General features: G+C 44.3%; 1 protein-coding gene across 8 annotated transcripts in view; it reads right to left on the bottom strand.

Annotated features, from left to right (window-relative positions):
* Positions 1-203: 203 nt before the first annotated feature.
* SCUBE3 (signal peptide, CUB domain and EGF like domain containing 3) overlaps positions 204-22,285 on the bottom strand; it is a 139,969-nt gene continuing 117,887 nt past the window's right edge. For 4 of the 8 annotated variants that reach the window (XM_044444775.1, XM_044444741.1, XM_044444749.1 and 1 more), the window contains 13 exons: positions 22,057-22,179; positions 21,179-21,295; positions 19,746-19,838; positions 19,545-19,661; positions 18,507-18,677; positions 15,883-16,086; positions 15,408-15,569; positions 13,797-13,964; positions 10,936-11,097; positions 10,547-10,744; positions 8,284-8,436; positions 6,744-6,823; positions 204-3,036 (listed from right to left, as the gene is read on the bottom strand). In XM_044444775.1, the coding sequence (XP_044300710.1) occupies positions 2,887-3,036; positions 6,744-6,823; positions 8,284-8,436; positions 10,547-10,744; positions 10,936-11,097; positions 13,797-13,964; positions 15,408-15,569; positions 15,883-16,086; positions 18,507-18,677; positions 19,545-19,661; positions 19,746-19,838; positions 21,179-21,295; positions 22,057-22,179 (1,898 nt within the window). In that variant the 3' untranslated portion in view covers positions 204-2,886. Of the gene's footprint in view, positions 3,037-6,743; positions 6,824-8,283; positions 8,437-10,542; positions 10,745-10,935; positions 11,098-13,796; positions 13,965-15,407; positions 15,570-15,882; positions 16,087-18,506; positions 18,678-19,544; positions 19,662-19,745; positions 19,839-21,178; positions 21,296-22,056; positions 22,180-22,285 lie in introns of those variants that run through there. The other 4 variants (XM_044444778.1, XM_044444756.1, XM_044444786.1 and 1 more) reach the window with 2 other exon arrangements.

The raw sequence follows: 22,285 nt of genomic DNA, 5'->3' as shown, positions 1-22,285 counted from the left end.
TATTATCATAAATACTGCCTTAGCTGTTTGAATTTAAGTAATTCTTGTGTCTTTGAAGCTGTTTAGTGCCAAAATCAGCCATTTTCCAAAGGGAAACGAGATAAAAAGGTGGTGGGGTGAGCAGGAAAAGCTCCTCTTAAGTACTGGTAAATGTTATAGGAATAGACAAAAAGTGCAAATTTAACCTGAAAGATCAACACAACACCAAGAAATTCCATTTAATAATTAAAAAAGACAATACAAAATGCAAACTTTTCTTTTTACAAGTTCAGATACAATTTCTTTTATCAAGTGCAAATAACTTTATGGACTACACCTTTTCATCATTTAATCATTATTTTGCAGGCAATATTGGACTGCGGCATACTGAACAATAGTTTTAAGTATTTCAGCTTTGCTTTTTTAAAAGTTGTTTCCTATCTTAAGATGGAATTTTCAGCTTTTCAAACCTTTACATTTTCTGTGTTAAGATAAAGACAGAATGGAGAATAGGGTTCTAGCTAGTAGGAAATTTGCTACAATTTTCAAGCCAAATTCAATTTTTGTCTCGTCTTCTGGACCCCATTTCTGGCTGTGCCTCTTTTACATTCTCTTACAATAAATGATAGATTTGATTGACTCCCCCACCTCTCCTGCATATATAGCTAAACACATATAGCCAAATCCTGCGAGATTAAAGCTAGGTATCAAGTCTATGCTGTTCTTTCGTTTGGATCTGTCCTACTGAAGTACTGTAAGCATGTTGCTATCTGAGGCCATTCTACTTCAGCACTGAAATAATTTCCAAGAATTTAGTTAAACTAATTCTGATTCTGGATCAGGTTAAAGAGTGAAGGAAGAACAAACCAGGTAGAAAAGCATCAGTACAAGTACAGCAAATGGAGATGATCCAACTGCAGGCATTTAGCTGGTTTCAGGTCATGGCTCAGAGAAGGCAAAAATTTCACCAGTGAAGTTGAGATTTCACCACTAGTATTCGCATTTGAATATGGTTCAGTGACCGATAATTTTACTTAGGAAATTTTTAAATTTGCAAAGATGACATGCCATTCAAGGTTTGATATTAGTTGAGGGCTTACCTCCAAACCTGTGTTCAATTCTGGGCTTCTCCTTGGAACTTGGGAAATAAGGAATACCTTTCAGCAGGTGCAGAGAGAATTTCTCTGCTTCCTGAGAATCTGTGGCTGAGCTCTGGGATTAGGAGAAAGAGCCTTCAGGTAGAGGATGCAATTTCTCTGGAAACTTGAGCTCCAGCATCTCTTTATTTTAGAAATCAACACTCACTGAAACATTCAGAAAGGGAACTATGCTTCCTCTGTCTGTAAAGACAGATCTCAGTTTTATACATATCAAAACCTGTGAACAGCTAACTTGTGCAAAGTTAACTTGTCAGAAAAAGTTAAGCTATGTACTGCACATGATAGGAGCATTTAACATGGAGACAGATTTCAATATGCGATCTTTGATATGCATTCTAAAGATGCCTTTGATCACATGGAATTGTCTTTCAAGAACTGCTTGTGGGTGAAACAATTTCCAGTCAAACGGAAATGCTTAGCCCATGGCCCTGTTTACCTTCAGTGGTTACAGGATAAGCAAGGAGCTCAGTCTTCAGGCTTTACACTGCAATTTACTGTGGTGAGGAAAACTAAAGATTCCAAGAGCTGAAAACTTGAGTCACATTTCCTGTCATCATTTCCCCAACTCCTTGTTTCGGTTTCATTTTTAACACATGCGCGCGCGCACATACACACATTCTTTTTTCTCAGGCAGGTATAAATATTGTAGTTTCTAGTAGAAAAAAACCTTCCCTCTAAATAATATAAAGAAAACTCAAAATGATTGCACTTAATAATATGAAAAAGGTAGAAAGGAGAACTTCCTAGTGCACAAACATTCACTCACTCCTGCCCTTCACGCCACTTGCTTTACTCTTTGGCAGAGCTTATAAGAAGTCTGATCTCTCAACACGAGTGTCCATGGAGGAAAATTCACATCAGAAAGTCTCACTTTTCACCAAGTTTTCCTCCCTTTTTTCCAGACATTATTCCACATAAGAACATGGCTAGGCCATGGTCTTTTCAAATGCAAAAAATTCAGACTCCGTCATAAAATGATGCTCTTCTAATCACCAAACTTGCCATCACAAACATGGGCCATTTTCTTTCAATACTTCTGTGATATGTCTTCTTCTATGTGGTCTTCCTCTGAACAATGTGTTATTTTTTTAGTATGATCCTCTGCAAGACTGTGCGAGATTTCTTTAAAAACAAAACAGTCTGATAAATAAGGCATAACTTCCTGCATTCCGGGTGTTTTGTCCTCCAGTCCTTTACAAGAGTTCAGTTGGACGAATTCCATTGCTTAGCAGCTGCTCAAAGGCGCCCCCTCCCACCATTGTGTCTGTGTCCCAGAAGCAGAGACATGATATGGTTGCAAGGTTGTTTCTTTCTATAAGCAGACAGTCGTGCAGAGAGACGTATGCACATGGCCTCTTTGGCAATGGCCTTGCAGCACAAGGGGCTGCACATCATTTGCATATATGGGAGAGGGCTGAAGCTGCCCAGGAGATACAGGTCCCAGTAGAGGCCACTTGGGAAAAGTGCATCACTTACTGGGATATGTGATCTCCATGGGCTAAGACTCCAGTATGGAAAGCACGGGGGATGGGATTGTGTTCCCCCATGGCTGCCAGCTGCTCCTTTGATGGACCATGTTATTAACGAATTTGGTTTGAAGAAAAGCCAAGGAAAGACCAATAGTTACAGTCATCTGCATAGTGAGAAATGGAAGGGGCTGTATTTGTAGAAAAAGGTCACTGAAAAATAAGAGTAAGTGTAAGAAAAAGTTTTCTTGGTTGTCGAGAAGCCTGGAAGTGCCATGAGGCTATTTGTAAGGTCTAAGGAAGCTGGATACTTTGGAGCGGAGGAGTTTGATGAAGGAGCGTGGCAACATCTCCTTGTGCTTCTCTGTGTATTTGAAGTAGTTCTGTGGGTGAGCCAGCACATCAAAGAAAGCTTTGATCAACTTCTTGTCCTGCAGGGAGAATAAACAGAATGGATGCATAACCTTTAGGGGCAAGGGTCAGTACACAATGCTGACATCCTCAATTTGCCTTGACAGATCAATGGCCAACCAGGATGTTAGCACTAGGGATGCAATGATCAGGCTGGAATCCAGCTCTCTTGCACTCGTTGGACTTCTTTCCTGTGTTCAGCCCTGGCCAGGAAGCGAGTCAAGCCAAGATCAAGTTCATGATCAAATATGTAACTTTTTGCACAAGTATGTAATTCTTCATGCTAGGATTCTTCAAGCACACAAAGCCTGCAAATCACATGTATGGAAGCAGGACTCCATTTGCAGTGGATGCACAGGCGGTGTGTGAACAAGCAAGCCTCATGGACTCACTTTGACTTGCTTACCTGCCAGGTGCTCACACAAGTGCAAGGTAGAGTTAGAGAGGCAGGGAGAAAGCACGCTGGAATCCAGGGAGCCAGTCTGAAGAAATCCAACAGATTCCTACCCACAAACCTTATTCCGCACATACTGCTAATCAGTAATACCTTTCCTGTATAGGCAGCAGAGCTGAACACAAAAGCAGCATGCCCTGATCTAGTTTTATGTAAACCAAGCCATTTTGAACAAAGCAAGAAATTCTACAATGAAACTTTAAGATCAGAACATGGAGAAAGTTTGTCTACGTAAGGCTCAAACTACTTGCAATGGCAGGGGTGCAAAACCTGAGACTTGGCTTTCCTATGCTCCCAATCCAACTTGCCAGAATTACTCCAGAAGGCCACACCCATTATTCTACCCCTCCTACTACCCATGATCTGTGGCTGCCTGGCCTTTGTGCAGTTCCCCTTCCCCCATTCTAAGAAACTGAACTGCCTCTCTTAAGGCTTAGTTACCGTCTGTGAGATCTTTAAGCTACAATATGCTGGAAGTTTTGGTCTATCTCCTTTTGCCTTTGGCCCCACCTGCAACTGAAATTCAAGCCTGTAGAGCTTTTGCAAAATGGAATCCTGTGCTGCAAGAGGATCCTGCATGCTGTTCAACATATACATGAAACCGCTGGGAGAGGTCATCAGGAGGTGTGGGCTGCGGAACCATCAGTACGCTGATGATACCCAGCTCTACCTCTCGTTTTCCACCAATCCAGGTGAGGCAGTGGCTGTGCTGAACCGGTGCCTGGCCGAGGTAATGGGCTGGATGAGGGCCAATAAACTGAAGCTCAATCCAGACAAGATGGAGGTTCTGTTGGTTGGTGGATCGGGCTTCGGAGAGGGTGAATTAAACCTTGTCCTGAACGGGGTTGCACTCCCTCTTAGGGACAAGGTCCGCAGCTTGGGAGTGCTCCTCGACCCGGAGCTTTCACTGGAAGCTCAGGTAACAGCAGTGGCGAGGAGCGCTTTCCTCCAGCTTCGGCTGATTCATCAGCTGCGCCCCTATCTGGAGAACGACTGCCTTGCGACAGTGACACATGCGTTGGTGACTTCCCATCTTGACTTCTGTAACACGCTCTACGTGGGGCTACCCTTGAAGATGGTCCGGATACTTCAATTGGTTCAAAATAGAGCTGCCAGGCTGCTGATGGGGACTGGACGTTATGTTCACATGACTCCAGTTCTCCGTCAGCTTCACTGGCTTCCCATTGAAGTCTGGGCCCAATTCAAGGTGTTGGTGATGACCTATAACGCCCTAAACGGCTTGGGTCCTGGTTACCTGAAGGAGCGCTTACATCCATATATGCCCAGCCGCCCCCTGAGATCTGCGGGAGAGGCCCTTCTCCGGGAGCCCTCCGTGGAAGAAGTTAGGAGGGTGGTTACTCGGAGGAGGGCTTTCTCAGCAGTGGCGCCTAAGTTATGGAATGCACTCCCCAGAGAGGTCCGCCTGGCACCGTCGTTATTTGTTTTTCGGTGCCAGGCGAAGACCTTTTTATTTAAGCAGTATTTTAAATGTTAATATTATTGAATTTTATCTGGCCAGGGCGGCTTGTTTTATATTGTATGTTTTATATCATATATTTTTATTTTAATGTATATATTTTAAAATGTTATTTTAATTTATTGTTGTAAGCCGCCCCGAGGCTTCGGCGAACGAGGCGGCATAAAAATGTTTTAATAAATAAATAAATAAAATAAATATACCATTATGTAATTGCAATAAACCTATTCCTCCCCAGTCAGGCACAGCTCAGAAAAATACTCTATCATGTCATTGTCCTCCCCTCAGGAAGAGCAGCCAATGAAGAGCCCAAATGGGAAACACCAGCCTGATGATATGCCTCATGTTTTTCCAACTGCATGTTTCGGGAGAGCCATGGAGCATAATAGCAGTCAACAGGACCCACATGTTTCCTGGTAACATACAGTTTGGTCCTATGTGTACTAGGATTAAGAACTAATGGCAGCTAATGCCATTATCACTTTGATGTGGGGAGGCCAATATAAATGGATGTGTGGGGTTTTGACTTGAGACGGCTACTGTTCTTACAGCTATCTGGCACATGTCAAAAGCCTGGCTCACTATTTACTCATTTAAAATGAACTTGTTTAGAAAGCAGAGAGCTTTGCTAAGAAATGCAACCAACTCACAGAGAAAAAATTGACCACATTGTCGAAGTGCTTGTGTGTGCAGGACTTTAGTTGGCAAAGTTCAGGTGTCATCTGCTTAACCTGGGCTTTGAACCTCATCTTGTGCAAGTTGTAAGTTTGTTTATGGTTTGAAGATGGTGACTTGGATAATATAGAGAAATGCACCACTTGTAGGTAAAACAAAGAAGCCAAATGGCAGAAAGCCATACACTGAGATGGTCATTCCCAATGTTCAGATCTGAGCATACCTTGTACTAATTCACAGCAGCACAACCCCTGGTCTCCCAAATCAAATGCTGCCAAGAGCTAGATATTCACCTTTGGAGGCAGAATATGGCCACACCTCCTAAGGTTTGTGTGCGCTACTACTGGGCCACCATACATGGCTGGCAAGTTGCAGTCGGCTTCTAGGCTGTTGCTGAGTCTACCTGGAGAGTGTACTTGAAAGCCCAAACTATGTTTTACTGGCAACAACATCTTCACCATGACACCAACCCACATCCTCCCTGTAACTTCCCAGTAATAAGTAGTTGGGGAAAATGTGTAACTTTGGATGAAACTACATGTTATTCTAAGCATATGTTTTAAAATACGTGTAGAACTGGCTATTTTTATTTTCCAACAAGAGCAGTCGTAAGGGAGCCGGTTGGGTCTGTAGTGCAACAGGTTTTCATTCTTTCCTCCCTGTATCATTTCCCTACCCAAAATGCACCTCCCACAGCAGCTATTTGCACCTAAAGGTGCTTTTACCTGAAAATACCTCCTTCAGGGCAACTGTAGCTTCAGGAGGGAAGGGGATATTTTTGGATGAAAAGTGGTAAAGGAAAGTGTTAACTGCCCTCTTGCCTTCCCCATAGTGCTGATGCATACAGAGGGCCACTGCAGCTGCTTTCACTAGAAGTTAAGAGAAAAGGGAGTGGGCCACAGAAAGCAAATGCTTCATGTCATGTGCAGTTGGGGCCTGCATGCCAGTGCAGTATTGTTTCTCCACCTCCTGCAGGGGCTGTCTGAGCAAAGAAACCTTTTCGGGTCCTGCTACCTGAGATACTTTTTAAAATTAGAGATGAATGGAACCCACCACACACTAAGCAAGCGCTCTGCCTTTGAGCTACATCCACCCCCAACAGTGCAAGAAAATAGCCTTGCCTTCAGTATTTCCTGATGATTTTCAGAGGCATATAGCCTGCCATCTCGCACAATGTCCTCCACCAGCTGCTCATAATCCTCTGCATTGTTGAGAAAGAAAGATAGAGATAGTGAGGAAGAAAAAGCATTCAGTGAGTCTACCACTGTTTAAAAATAAATACATGTCTATAAAATGATTTTTAAATAGCCATAAGAGAAGGAGATTCAATAATCCACAAGGTTGCTTGAGAGATCTATCCTTTAGTATTCTTTCTCTTTTTGAGATTAAAGAAGGACCTTCTTGCTTCCTCTCAAATTCCACAATTTGAAATGGCTAATTGACCAGAGAAGTTCTTAGAAAGGACAGTTGTCTACTGGCCTGTGAGTTTGTAGGTGGCTAGTATCCAGTTAAAGAAAGGTGTTCAGGAAAGGGATCTGCCTTTGGTCCACCTGGCTCCACCAGAGGCAGTGCAGGTATACGGATGACAGTGCTGGACTGGGATTGGGCTCTAGTCCCCACTCCACTCATTGGGTGATACTGGACCAGTCACTGACTCTCAGCCTAGCCTACCTCATAAGGTTGCTATGAGGATAAATGGGAAAGAGGGCATCATAGAAGCAGTTTGAGATTCCTTGCAAGAGTGAAAAAGGCAGAATATGAATGTCACATAATAAATACATAACATTTTCTCTCCCCCGGCTAGTTTAATACAGGTCAGGAAGAGATGGTTGCAATAGCAAGGCTGATCGGTGAAACCAAGAAGCAAGGGATTCCAGGGGATGATGACCCAAGTTGAGGGAAGGAAGAAAGGAGCTGGGCTGGGACAAGCAGCGTGTGGCAGGGCGGAGCTGCAGCTTGCAACTGCATCAGGACTTTTACATGCAGGTGCACCATTCTTTTAGGTCCCTCAGAACTTGAGGTCAACCAAGCTCTGAGAAAGAATGGAGGAAGGAAAATGAAGAAGAATGGTATGAATCCAGTGAACAGCACAGAACAGCACTGGGTTCCTATAGGTAAGAAAAGCCACAATGAAGTGGCTGCCAGAGTGAATGTAAGAGCACATGGCAGATTTCTGTGGTCCTTCATTAAACTTTCTATTGTTTTCATAACAGCCCTTTGAGTTTCCTTGTCAACTTTTGTCAAAGGGACAGGAACCTTTAAAATGATCTTACAGCCTTCTGTAGAATTTTAGTCATACTCTATAGGAAAATGGGGCATTCAGAATTCAGATCACACTCCCATTCCTGTTCATGCTTTGGGCTCACTCAATAGCCCTGCACAGATCTTCCTCAATCAGTAGAACAAGTGCATAGAGCACAGGGTGGGGTCTCAATCCAGATGTTGTGCCACCCCTGCTGCCCACCATCCATGTGTTTTGCAGAACCCTATTTCTATAGAACTGCAGCTCCGTAGGCTCTGCTGGTCTCCACATGAGGCCAGAGGCAAAGCTGCAAGGCACAGCCCCACTGCCTCCTCTAGATGTTCTCCCTATGCATGGTGATATATCTGCCATAGTGCAGACTGTGCACCATCCTATAGTCCTCTCTTTCTCCTACTTACCATCATAGGTGACATAGGGGATCTGGAAACCTCTGGCACTGTTGGCTTCACTAGTTTTAAAGTTGATCCACAGCTTTCGAGATCTTGCAGTAAAGGCTATGGGCCTCTCATAAGTTTGGCATGTCTCATAGGTTGTGATGGAGGAAGGAGAAGCTGGGCGAGAGAACAGAAAGGATAATCTACTGGTGGGAATCATACAGACACCTGTACCCTGTACACATCCCAGGCAGGCTAAATTAAAACACAGGGAAGCACAGCAAAGACGAACAAGCCTCAGCAATTTCAGCAAGGCTCTTGCTTTTTTTGCCTCACCTTTGCCAAAGTCCTAACAACTGTGAGAAAAGTGTGAGCACATTTCTGGTCTCCTTCCAAGGAAGCATATCTTAACCAAGGATACCAAATGCCACTGGTCAACTTAGGCTGAAATTTTTAAAAGGACACTGAGGGTTGATAGAAAAGCAAGATTCAGCTGAAAGATTTGGACCTAAAGCCTCAAAAACACGAAATCAGGGCTCATGTATCATATATGGTGGCCCAGCAAAATCACACTTCATACAATAGGATTCAACCCACCACCAGTAACTCAGCACACTACTTGTGTGATGCCCAAAGGTCACAAAGATGAAAGACAGATTGTTTACCAGTAACTGTAGTTCTTCAAGTGGTCATCTGTGCATTCACACAATCCACCCACCATCCCTGCTTGTTCGTGGTGTCTGGAAACTGAGGGAATAGGTAGGAGCTCCTAAGGAACATGTATACTGGGGCACAGTGGAGGAAGGCTCTTGCCAAAATTCCTCAACTACAGATGTTTCTTGAATGGGAATGCACAGCTGAGCTCTCAAAGGACTACAGTTGACTCCTGCAAGTCCCTTGGACTGCAAGGCGATCAAACCGGTCAGTCCTAGAGGAGATCAACCCTGATTGCTCTTTAGAAGGTCAGAGACTGAAGATGAAACTCAAATACTTTGCCCACCTAATGAGAAGGAAGGACTCACTGGAGAAGACCCTAATGCTGGGAACAATTGATGGCAAAAGAAGAAGGGGATGGCAGAGAATGAGGTGGCTAGATGGAGTCACTGAAGCAGTCGGCGTAAGCTCAAGTGGACTCCGGGGGATGGTTGAGGACAGGAAGGCCTGGAGGAATGTTGTCCATGGGGCCGCGATGGGTCAGAAATGACTTTGGGACTAACAACAACCTGTCTTTATCATTCAAAAGGCACTGTGAAGCTATTCCATTTATCTCTTTATATTCCAATCAATGGGAAAACCCAAGACATTTATGAGTGGAAGACAGCAGTGCCATCTGGATCCCTGTACAGTTCTGTGAATGAGATAGGGCGATTGCACAAGCCTCATTTGGAAGCCCTGAGAAATAGTGCAGCATCCAAAAAAATTGCTCCACAGGATTCCGCAAGGGTCCTTTTGAGGATGCCACAAACAAAAGACACATTGTTCCCTAGTCCAGTGACACTGCTGACAATTATGAAAAATCAGTGAGGTCTGTGGAGTCTTAGTTAAGGAACTGCCCCCAAAGTCCCATTTTTTAAAGCAAAAGATGTTCCCTTCATCTGCCAATTTAACTCTTAGCGCATTCTTCTTCTTCTTCTTCTTCTTCTTCTTCTTCTTCTTCTTCTTCTTCTTCTTCTTCTTCATTATTATTATTATTATTATTATTATTATTATTATTATTAACATTTCTATGCCGCCCCTTGTCGAAGCCTCGGGGCAGCTTACAACACAAGCCTATAACTCACTCGGGTCTAAAGGAAGCCTGATCTTTAGGGTTACATGGCCTCTCAACAGTATAATGCACTGGGAGTCCCAAAATGGAGACCCTTAACAATGGAATCTAGGTATTTCATTCTTTTGCACAGCATGACAGGTTGCCAGAAGAAGGTCCAGCAGGCATTTTCACTGCTGCTCCGCAGATGGCCAGGGGTGGTACTGCAACTATCAACTCAGCAGGGATCAGGTGACACTTGATCCTATAAAGCTATTGACCTTGGCATGGCCAATTAATTACTATTCAGTGGCTTGCTTGATGAATTACTATTACAATTCCATGTCCATGCCCTGGTCCCTAAATCAGACTAACAGACACAAATCAAATGGCTGAATCACTTACCGGTGCTGATAGGGAGACAGGGTCTCTGCTGCTTCCTACATTTCCACAGTCCGGAAAGCTAGGAAGAAATCTAGGCAGGTTCCCATTATCCCACTACTTTTTGCATGTTTCCCAACACAGCATTCGGTTACCTACAGTTTTTCCGCATGACCAGGACATCCCCACATTCATCCTCAGATGGCAGGAAGATTTCAGGCACCACAATGAGAATCTTGCGCTTTGGAGGTGGGTTGATGTTCCAAGTGCATTCCACGTTTGCAGGATAGTTTCCAGGATAGTTGGGAGACTCGATATAACCAGTGTACTCGCCCAGTTCACCTCCACATTGACGGTCTGCAAAGAAACATAGAGTTTGGAACATCAGCTAGAGGAACAGAACCTGATCGTATGTCAAGGAAGATTTGGGACACAGCTTGAGGAAAAACATTAAAAGGTCAAGGAAATCAAGAATTTCACCAAACGATTAGTCTCTTTCTGCCCACTCCCCCCACAACTATACACAGTCTACAGAGAGCAAAGCATACTTTTGCACTGTGACACAGAGGTTGAGCCATCGAAGTCTGTGGTGGTATTTCCAGGGCATGTAATGCAATAGTTCTGACGGAAGTCTGGCTGATAGGTGCCTACAGCACAGCGGATGCAGCGATGGACGCTGGTGTTATAGTAATGACCTGGGGAGCATTGAACTACACATTGAACAGAAGAGAAAAGTGTCAGAGACCTCAAAAACAATACAAGACCAGAAAGCATTATTGTAACTGAAAAATCACTCCTGGCAGATAAGGTGATGGTAGCTAATTGTCGTACTGCTAATTATGCAGGAAAGTTATATGGATATAAATGATGCAAGGTAAGTTGCAGATTAATTCTGTAACTTGGTTCACAGTTCACATGGTGTAACAATCCACTGTGAGCAGCTAGCTGTGATGAGTTGCCATAGCATGTGCCATTTAGAAACATAGAAACAGAGCGAGTCAGAAGGGGCCTCCCGGGCCATCTAGTCTGACCCCCAGTTCCAGCCGACTCCACTCACAACATGCCCACCATGTCTGACAAGGCAAGACTGCAACTTGACTAATTTGCAGTTGACAAGAACCAGCCAAGAAATGATATTGAGGAAAAGGAGGAACCCTTTTGTGCCATGGAAAAATGTGCAAGTGCACCAAAAGGGGGGGGGCATATCTCCCACTTAGCAATGTGATTCTAAGGCAGTTGCATGGGACAAGGTAAATGGTGTCCCACTGGAAGGTGCATAGAAGCATTACAGGTGCTTGCACCAGATTTGCTTCAAGCCATTTGCATACATTTCCCTTCCACTTAATTCCCAGTAGGAAAAAAGCACAAATATTTCAAACAATTTTGTTTTGTATTGTTAGGTGGCGGCCAAACAGGGCAGAGAAAATAGGATGCCAGCACCGCATTCACCCTGTGCTATGCAGCCACCTTCTTAAGGTTTGAAGAAAAACTACCAGGGAACTGCAGTAATAACTGCTCCAAAAAGGACTTGTAAAAAAAAGGGGAGAATGAGTATCTCCCCTTTGTGAAATCACTGGAGAGCTGGGGAAGTGCTGAAAAAGTGGAGGATGCTAAGAACTGTCATTTGAACATTTAAAAGCCAAAGGAGCATATTGCCTAAACATACTTCTGGTGCATTTACTCCTTCGGCTTCTTTCCACCCTGCCAGTTTTCAGTGCATTTGCCTTGTGTTAATAGGGCCCTCCTTTCCTTTAACTATTATTTATCCCCCTTTCCTGTCCTATAAACCAGGATGCGAATTGGTTGATAGGCAGCAGGGAAGCGTGTACTTCTGCACTAGCAAAAGAAGGGGGGAAAGGAACCACAGAATAGTAGAGTTGGGAGGGGCCAGAAGGCCATTGGTTCCAGCCCCGTTATTGCAGGACACTAAGTTACATCATCCCACTCAAATGACTGTCTAGATGCTGGCAGGAAGTAACTAAAAAGTAAAAACATCAACAATGACCCCAACTGCACATTTTTGAGGCTTTATTTTTTTTCAAAGCTTATGAAAGAAAGAAAAGCAAGAACGAGAGAAGTAAAAAGGGGCCTGGGTGAGGAGTCAGGTTCTGCACCAGTGTCCACTGAGTGCTAACTAGAGGTCTGAGTGAGGAGGGGGAGAATGAACCATGGCAAGTCTATTTGTCGTAACTCTGGTGGCTTAGGGTTACCTGCAAACCTGCCCTTTAAATGTACTGAAATGATTGCTGAACATTACAATAGTTTCTCTATTTCCATCCTGATAAAATAAACACTGAACTGCAGGGTTGATTATTTCTGTACACTGATCCAAATGTTTTTTAAGCTGACATAGAGCTCAATATCCCACAAATAAGAGTCCCTGGCAACACAAGTCTCCTATGTATTAAATTATCATCATTGTTTATTAAATTATCACCATCATAATCAACAACATTAATAAATGTTTATATACTGGTTTCAAATGTTCAGAGTGCCATGCATGCAATATCTTGTTGTCTTTACAATTTGCTTATAAGAAAGGCCATATTGTTATTCCTCATAGTGCAGATAAGAAGATTGTGGCTGAGAAAGACTGGCTTGTCTAAGGCTACGTAGTGAATTCAGGGCAGAAGCGGGAGTCAAACCAAGAACTTACTAGTGCATGGCTCAGGATAAAGGCAGCCAATGGAAGCCAGGAGGTACTCCTGAGTTAGGGCTGCCTCCACACTCCCGCATCCTCCAAAACATTCATCTAAGGATTTCCCCCTTCCTTGTAAGGAGACTACAGCACTGCCAAGGTTTTTCAGGATAGCAGTGTCCCACTGCTTCCCTCCCCTAGGATGTCCCCCACTGTGCCAAACTTGATGATGGTCTTCAGGCTTTGGAACCCAGCCAGAGCAAGGATGGAGTAAGGGCCCTTTGAGGTCTGAGTCCCACCTCTGACCCGTTTTCCCAAGGTTGGAACTGGGCTCTGACTGTGTAGCTTCTTAAACAATATTGGGAGGTTATAGGCTTGTAAGCACAGTCTCTCAGCTACTTAGCAACTGAGTATCATCCAGACATTTTGGGCTACAAGTCCCATAATTCTAGACCTTGGCCATTCTGACTGGAGCTAATGGGATCTGTACTTCAAGCAAGTTGAGGAGGGCACCTAGTTCTTAGCCCTCCTCTAGAGTTTCCATCTCTAGCTGGAATTATTCTGGTAAGTCATTGAAACATTGACTTCACAGTTGGGGGTGGGGGGGGCAGAGTCATGCTGGAACAGGCTGTGCTCCTCGGATGTGACTATTCAATTCACTGTGGTCAAACTGATCGAGAAGCAATGTGTTACCTCTTCTCTATCCTTCCTCTAGATGGTTGGTGTAGAGACCATCTGTACCCTGACTCTGAGTTGCTGCCCCAGACATACCTTTGGTATCACAGTCCTGGAAGGAAAAGGCTCCGTCATGCTTGGTATTCAGCCCTCCACCACAATGGAAACACAAGGCTCGGCCAGCTTCAGGCTGGTAGGTGCCACGCGGACATGGCTGGCAGGGTTTGAAACCATCTACAGAGTACTGGCCGGGGGGGCACTGACCTGTGGGCCATTCAGGAGAAAGAAATGCTCAGCGGACCAAATGAGGCACACCCACCCACACATGTTGTTCCTAATATACCCGCTTCATGCAACATGCACTATAATAAATGGAGCCATGGGAGAGCACCATAGGAGCCATCTGCCATCCCAGAAATTGTCCAGGCCAACATTCGTTCTTTTGTGTTGGGATGTAAGAAAGCCATGGTATGGAGAAAGGCAATATCAGAGCCATTTGTCCAAGTCTTGGATGTGAACAGATTTGGATAAAATGGGTCATAAGGCTTACTGCCCAGCAGTTCCAGCATCATAAGCCCAGATCCTTTATTTAACTCACTGCTGTGCTGGACAGGAGTCAGTCTTTTCAGAGAAACTGCCAGAAGCTGCAACAGTATGAACAAGGAAGAGATCTTTAAAATCTTTCTGGCACACATTGTGCATTTCCCTGTTACCCATCTTGCCCTATTTCTAAGCGCAATTAATGACAACAGCTGTTTTCCTGTATTCAGAGAATTAGGAAATAGTTTGGAACACATATACAGCTGTAGCCTGTTGTGCATCAGGATTTTTTTTCTTTTGGTGGTTCAGTGGAGTTAATTCCAGAGTAGCAAGAGAAATTGCTGGAAGAAAAGCAAAGTGCCTTGTGCATGATCTGGAAGTTATCTTTTGGACTCTTTTTCAGAGAGAAAATTCAAGATATTCCTATCGTAAATCAAAGCATGCAACATACAGAACCACCATCCAAGTCCTCTTGCAAATGTTTTCTGAATGAAGCATTAGAGTTTAGGGCAGGGATCCCCAAACATTTCAGAACAGTGGGCACATTTGGAAGCTTGAGAGTGTTTTGAATATTCTCACAAAATGGCTGCCATAGGGAGGCTTGCCCATTCCTACAATGGCTGCCATGGTGAGCATGGTTTGCCACAAAACACTCATTTCCCAGCAGGCAGCAAACTGGCACAACTAAAAGAAAATTAATTTGCCCCGAAGCTGAATACAAGGCAGAAGTAGGGGCTGAGCTCCAAAATACAAAACCATATGTTTGCGCCCAGTTAAAGAATGTACTGGAAGGCAGCACTTTGCTTTGCAGCATGCAAGCCACCCTCTTATATGTGTGTGTGTGAGAGAGAGAGAAAGAGAAATTTTGAAAACTTTTAAAAACAATGAGAAGGGGCAGGGAGACTGGCAGGCACCAAGAGAACTGTGGGCACAATGATGCCCTTGGACACCATGTCTGAGACCCCAGGTTCATGGCCCCTACTCGATCCTAGCAGCCTCTCTTTGGGATGGAAGGGGAGCAGAAGACAGGACTCCCATACTGTCTCTGTTGATAGGCTTGGTTCCATTCCCTTACCAGGCCCCCTTCCTAGCACTACAGTCCTCAAGTGCACTGGGAGACACAAGCTCAGCTATAAGCTTAGGGTACCTTGCAGCTTATCCCTGTACCTGCACAGGCGCTTATATTTGTTGCTCCAGCTGGCCCATAAGCATCGCTCCCAGGGCAAAGGTCACAGGAGAGCTGGCCTTCTTTCTCCTGGTAGGTCCCTGGAGGGCAAGGGATGCACTGCTCCATCTGGCCATGGTAATACGTTCCTTGCAGGCAGCTAACTAAGAGAAAGGCAAATGCGCTAATGACACAGGCAAAAAGACAATGCCCCAGATAACACTTGTCCTTCTTGTATGAGACAGACCCTGAGATTCCCCCCTTGCCCAGGTTACACTAATATAGCTCAAGTCCTCAAACGAGCAAGCACACTAAATGTATCTATTGTCCATAAGCACATGCAGCTGCCATGGATGTTAGAGCCGGCAACAAGGGCATCAGAGCAGCAGTGCAGCACTAAAGACTTGAAGTTAATTTGCAAATGCTTCCTGTGCTCTTCCTCTCCTCACTCCCAGCTGACTCAGGTTGTTTCCTTACCACACTTGGATCCCAGTCTCTGCTGTCCTGGCCCACAGCTCTCCTGCCTCTCGGGAGTCATGCTCAGCTTCCGTGCCACCTCATATTCCATTCCTGAAAAGCGGATCAGGAATCGTTCCTGGTTTATGGATTTCTTCAGGGCTTTGATTGCTGATTTCAGTTTCTTCTCCACCTTCTGCCGCACGCAGTTCAGATTGCAGCTGGCTGGAGAGGTGGGAAGGAGACTGTGCTGTCACCTAGCTCTAGGATGAGGGAAGTCATTTCTTAACTTTAAATCCCTTCCATCTTCCAGCCACAGTTTGTTCAACATCCTCTACTCAGGTCTCATGCTAAAAGGGAGCACATGCTTTGCATGAAGAATATTTCAGGTTGAATCCTTGGCATCTCCAATTAAAAGTAGGTAGCAAGTGATGGGATAGACCTTCCCTGCCTGAAACACTGGAGTGCTTCTACCTCCCAAAGTAGATAGTTCTAGACTTGATGCACCAATGGACTGATTCCATGGGAGGCAGCTAAATATGTTTCCTCTGCCAACTCAGCCAATTTATACAAGGCTGGTGCCTGCTCAGGGTTCATTAACACTTCATAAAGCAAGTCCATTTGCTGCTTGTCTGTTATGTGTCCCTTGGTGAATATCCAGAATGTCTGAAGTGGGATACACAGTTATAAATACACAGGGTCAAAGGCCAGAGAACTCTGACATGGCCACAGTTCCTCAGGACTTAGCCCAGGGAGTGGCAACAAAAGGCTCACAGACCACTTTCTATCCTCCTGGCAGTTTGCAGCCTGCCTCCAACACCGAATTTGCCAAAGAAGCAGTGGCAAAACACACAATGGTTTTGCATGGAAACAAGGACCACATGCCTTGTTTGAAAGCTGGTCACACTTCCAGCAGAATGAGTTTGCTTACAAAATTGCTGCATTTTATAATTTGGCTCAGCTCTGCAGTGTCAGCTTAGCCCCGAGACTCTCAGTGGGTTCCCCCAGATAATTTTCTACCCTCGAATTAGCTGTGATGTACTCCCCTTTAAATGTAATAGTGATTTATTTCATAAGCTGTTTCCCAGTAAATTTTCAAAACAGTTAACATATTAACTTCAGCACTCAATACACCAATAAAGGAATCATTCTGTTAATCATCAGTGCAACTTTAATTGTCTGGGCACAGCTCAGGGAAGTCTGCGTAATGCAACAGGGGTCCTTTTAGGACCTAAAAGTTAAAAAATGTAGACACCTGTCCAACAGCAACTGAAGCATGTTCCAAAAAGGGGGTAATGCTAAATGTGTCCTGTTACTAGCACTTCCAAGATGAGCCTCAGGATCATGTGGCACCCTCAAAAGTGCTCCTTCTGAGGATTGCCAAGACTGGGCAAGGACATAGGGGGTGAGGTGATCTGTAAGGAAACCTGGTCCCAAATTGCTTTACATGTTAATAACAAAACCTTCCACATGGCCTGGCAGCTTTTGGCAGTGAGTGCAGTTCTCTTTAGCAAAGGGATAACATGCAGTCTAAAGGAAGCCCTGTTAGCAGCCCAGAGTCATGTGAGTCTCTTGCTGTGAGAAGAGTGAAGCAGCCCTTGGTGTAGATCAGCAGTGGGAACCTTTGGGGCATCTGTGCCACAATGTCACAGCCTAACTATAATAGGGCCACTCTGGGTCACATGCAGCATGTGCTGTCCTACTCTTTTCTGCATAGGCATTAAAAGCACATAAATGTTATGTGGACCTGGAGTTGACTAACCATTGAGTAACAGAGTAATGATATCCTGGGACCATGGACATAGATCAGCTTGGATCAGTTGGCCTTCCATAGCCTTGATTTGTGAAGGGTCAAATGTATTCCAGCAAAAAAACAACCTAGCAGTCTCCTCTGAGTACAGGCCTGTTCTTCCTACCCTATGAATGGTTTTGACCCAGGCTGCTTCCAAAAGGACCTGCTTCTGGAACTACCCAGTAATTATTTTTTTTAATGTAAGCAATGAGTAGCATCACAATGATCTTTCCACCTGATTGAGTATTGCACTTATTCAATGTGTACAATCCACTGCATTCTCTACACAGCAAAAGACATGGCATGACCACTGTGGATGAAGCTATTTGAAGCTCAGTACACATTCATTGTAACTCCTGTAGATGGTGCCAATTTATGACTTCATGCTTTGCAGGGAGGGTTTAAATCAATGTTTTAATTAGTGCTAAAATGTTTTTCTGGCGATATCATTTTAATAAAAGACAAGTGTAGTGCCATGACAGCATATTATTAATTGTATATAGAGAAATGTAATAAATGAATAATATAATTTATCATATATTCATTCATTTAGGCAAAGTTAAATGTGATTTACTTTCCTGCTCCTACATCAAAACCATTCTCTTTAGAAAGGTGGGAAACTAGCACTACAGTTGTGGAACTTGTTCCTTGTTCTTCTAAAAAAGTTGGACTTTTGGTGGTCTGTGAAAAGATTGAACAATCACAGAGAAAATACAGAATGGCAGTAATCGGATGCTGGTACATTGCTGATGGCCCCACAAAAAGTAAGTAAACAAAGCATGGCAACACTGCAGGAAATGCCTCATGAAGAAGCATCCTGCTTGTTCCACGGAAGCCAAACCTTCTCAGTCACCTTCTCTACCTGTGATCTCTTCAGGCTTGATTTCCGCTTCAAACTCCAGCGTGATGCGAGTCACCTCCTTGTTGGGAGAGTTGCGAGCCCGGCGTCCTTTGCCTTTCTTTGATGAGTCACACTTAAGGTTCACAAAAGTCACCTGGCAATCCGAGCAAGGGGCTGACCCACCTAACAGAGATGGGGCAGTGTCAGTATCCCTTAGGCCAAGAGTAGAGAACCTTAGGCCTGATGTCCCCAGATGACTATGCTCCCTTTCCCTGGTTCCTCTTTCTCCACAGCTGATAGTCTGATAGTTTTCCCACTATGAAAGGTCAAAGTGCCTCTGCTACGGCTTGAGTACCAGCAGCAAGAGCTTTAAGTTGAAATATGCTGGTATTCTGGCTTGCCCCTTCCACCTTCAGCCCTCCCCACCAACAGTATGTGGCCCCTGATAACTTCTGTAAAACTGAATCCAGCCTTGGACTGAAAGAGGTTCCCCACACCTGCTTTAAGCAACCCTTATTTGAAATCCTGACACCCCTCTATAAAAACCAAAGAAGACTCTTCTTGGCCTTGTGCCTGTAAGCTCATCATGGGGCTTTCACACCTACCCCACAACAGCTAAAGCACTTCTTTAAGTGTGGCCATACATGCTAGTTACACAACTATTTGCAGAGCTCTTGCTATCACCCTTTTGTCTTTACTACATTATAGGCTGCAGGGTTTGGGTCCTCTGTGCCTATAAGTTGTCTTCATTTCTTGCTTATACTCTCTTTTCTATGCTTCTGGGATCTGTTACAACTCTGAGTGAGATACTACAGGCAGTGACCAAAAGAGGCCTGGATTTCTAGAACATCACACTTTCTCTGGAAGATGTGCCTACTTTACTTTTTAATGGATGCACTATGCAGTTTTATTGCATTGTGGAAAAGACAGTTCAACAGTCACAAAGCCATCACAGCAAAAAAAGTTCACCAGGTCTATCTGTTGCATCCCAACTGAAAATACCCCAACATGAAAATTTCAAGAAGACATACAGGGAAGGGAGAGCCTCACCTAGTGCACCATTCCTGCCCACTTCCTCTTGCTTCCCTTTCAAACGCGGGTGCAAGTGGCATTTAGCATCCTTGATCTTGAAGGAAGCCTTCTGCTTGATTGGCGCAGTGGCAGTCTCTAAAAGAAAAGGCAGGTGCTAAGTATCTGGGCAGCCAGTTGCATCAAGGGAGGACCTCTGAGGGCTGAGGAAGCTAAGCTTACCAACACAAGGATAGCTGCCATTGCTGGACCTTGCTGGAGGTCCCTGCCGCAGGACTGGGGTCCCGCAGCTCACCGTGTAGCTGCTGTCAGACTCTGCAAAGGAAAGTAATCATGGCAGAGTCAGTGGAGGTCTGTGGCCAGACACTTCTGAATGTGTGCCTGTATGAGCCTGTACTTCCAAACTCAGTCCAACCCAACTGGGTTTGCCCCAAGTACATTTTTAAAAGATTAACCCAAGCCTGATCTTGCTCATCAGTCATATGGATGAAAGTCACCTGCTTTAGCCAGAACCCATTATCCTGTTATTTTCATTATTTGATTCCAGATAGAATAAACAGCACTCCAAAGCACCCCAGTGAATAAAAACAAATAAAAAGAACATAGGTGGTGCCAGAGTGTGGATAACATGAATAAATTCCCAGGATCCACTGCCTCGGGGGGAGGTGCAGGCATGAGTCAGTTCACACACGCCTGCCAGAGGGAGGGCAAGCCAGAGCTAAATAAAACAATCCCTACAACAACTACTCCTGCACAGCTATTAACACTAAGTTTCTACAATGGTAGTCGTAATCCAAATTGAGGGGTGAGAGTAGCAGTAGGACAATTAATGTTTCTTTCTGGGATAGGCTGAGTTGGGTTGGGGGAAGTACGAACTATCTTCTCTTGTCAAGGCATATAGAAATCTTGGGGCTTTTAAGCTTGGGTTATCAGGTAAACACAGCATAGCCAAGGCCACCTCGAGGTCGGACAGGGCCTTTGGCAAAGCGCCATCTGGTAGGCCTGCTCTCTGCAGGCAGTAAGGAGTGGTGATAACTGGGAGCTACTGCCATTCAAATTTCCTGCTATACCCTCACTGATAGCATTGGTAGGGGGCACTGTGGGAAAATAAAATGGCAGCTAGCTGTTGTGGCTCCCGCTGAGGTACTGGGGTCCAGGAAGCTACCCAAAAATGGCAAATACCAATACAGCATTTGGTCTAAGTTCTACACTAGCACCATGCAATCAATTCAGCTGCCGCATGAGAAAATGGCCTGCAAAGAAAAGTTATCTTTTTAGTGCTCCATAGTGCTCTGGGAACATTTTGTGTTCATTTTTTAAAATTAATTTTTAGGCTTCCCAGCAGATTTTAGCCCTCAGAGAAAAATGGTCTCCAGGCCTCCTGAAGTTGTCACCCCTGCATTAAGTGCTCATGTGGGAATAGCCATCAGCCCTCCCCGAAAGGGTGGAGGACACAGGACTGAGAAATGGGACTGCCTAAGATTTCAAACACAGTACAAAAGTGGCATGAATAAGGGTATGTATATACACAGAAGTGTATGTATGTGGGAAGATTTAAACAGCATGTTTTGGAAGAAAAAATAAGCCCTTGCAACGGCTCTGTACCCAAGAGTTTACCAATTTTGTGTGTGTATGTGTGTGAGTTTCAGACCTACCTGGCAGAAAGCGAGCCTTGGAGGCACAAGTGAGGGAACAGCTGTCCTTTTTGCCATTCTTATTGCAAGTCAGTGTGGCTCGTGGAGACACTGCACCAGCCAAACATATCACTAGCTCTGAAGAAGAAGCATTAATTGATAGCATGGTGCAGAAAAGAGTACAAGTCATCGAAGAGGAACTACATGTAGGAGAGCTACAGAAGCAAATAAAAATCAGTGCATTGTTGCTGTCTCCACTTGTTTCTGCCATGGGTTCAGAAACAAATTCTGAGCACTGCTAACCCAGGAAGACATAAAATCTAAAAGTACACATAGTTACTACTCGGCCACAAACTACAGAATCTTTTAAAAATTTATAATTGCTGAATTTTCAAGCAGAAATTCTAGAGCCTAGCTTTTTGAGAACCAAACCCTTCATTAAGAAGGACCGCCTTCTTAATTCTATAGTATGCTAGCAAAGAAACACCTGGGAATGGGCTAGAAATTCAAAGTGGCTTTCTCTGTTTGAGCTAACTGTGGAGGTTACCTGTCCTCTCATTCCTGCAAGAAATCCCTTTGAAACCAAATCATGGCATGAGAAGCAGTGAGATTGAGATTGATTGATACATGGAAACTCTGCCTCCCTCAATGGTAGTTTTTCAACTTTTAAGAACAGCGCCAACAGCAAGCAAATGTTTGTATTGTCCCGTGGATTAAACATAGCCTCTAAGGTTACATTATAGGTGCCATGCTCAGAGGTGACAGCTATGATTCCCATCAAACTTTCATCTCCTCATTCTGCAGAGAACTTGAGTAATTTAGCCCAGCTAAAATGTTACTAGCTGGAATGCATTCTAACCCTAGGGGGCAGCAAGATCTCAGACCTTTTCTACACTCACCTATACAGTCTTTTTTATTCCAATGAAGTTTGCAACCAGCAGGACAGGTACACTCATAGCTGCCAGGGGTATTTATACAGCCAAATTTGCAGCCGCCTTTATTGATGCTACATTCATCAACATCTGCAGGGAGAAAATGAGATATAATTAACGAACTACTATATGACTACATTATATACAAGAAAGTGTTAATTACTGGGGCAATCAACAAGATTCTTAACTCTAGTCC

This window comes from Varanus komodoensis, unplaced genomic scaffold (genome assembly GCF_004798865.1).
Source record: "Varanus komodoensis strain SLA01 unplaced genomic scaffold, ASM479886v1 scaffold1, whole genome shotgun sequence".
NCBI classification, from domain to species: domain Eukaryota; kingdom Metazoa; phylum Chordata; class Lepidosauria; order Squamata; family Varanidae; genus Varanus; species Varanus komodoensis.
Note: the sequence above shows the minus strand (reverse complement) of the source record. Positions and strands in the feature narration are given on the sequence as shown.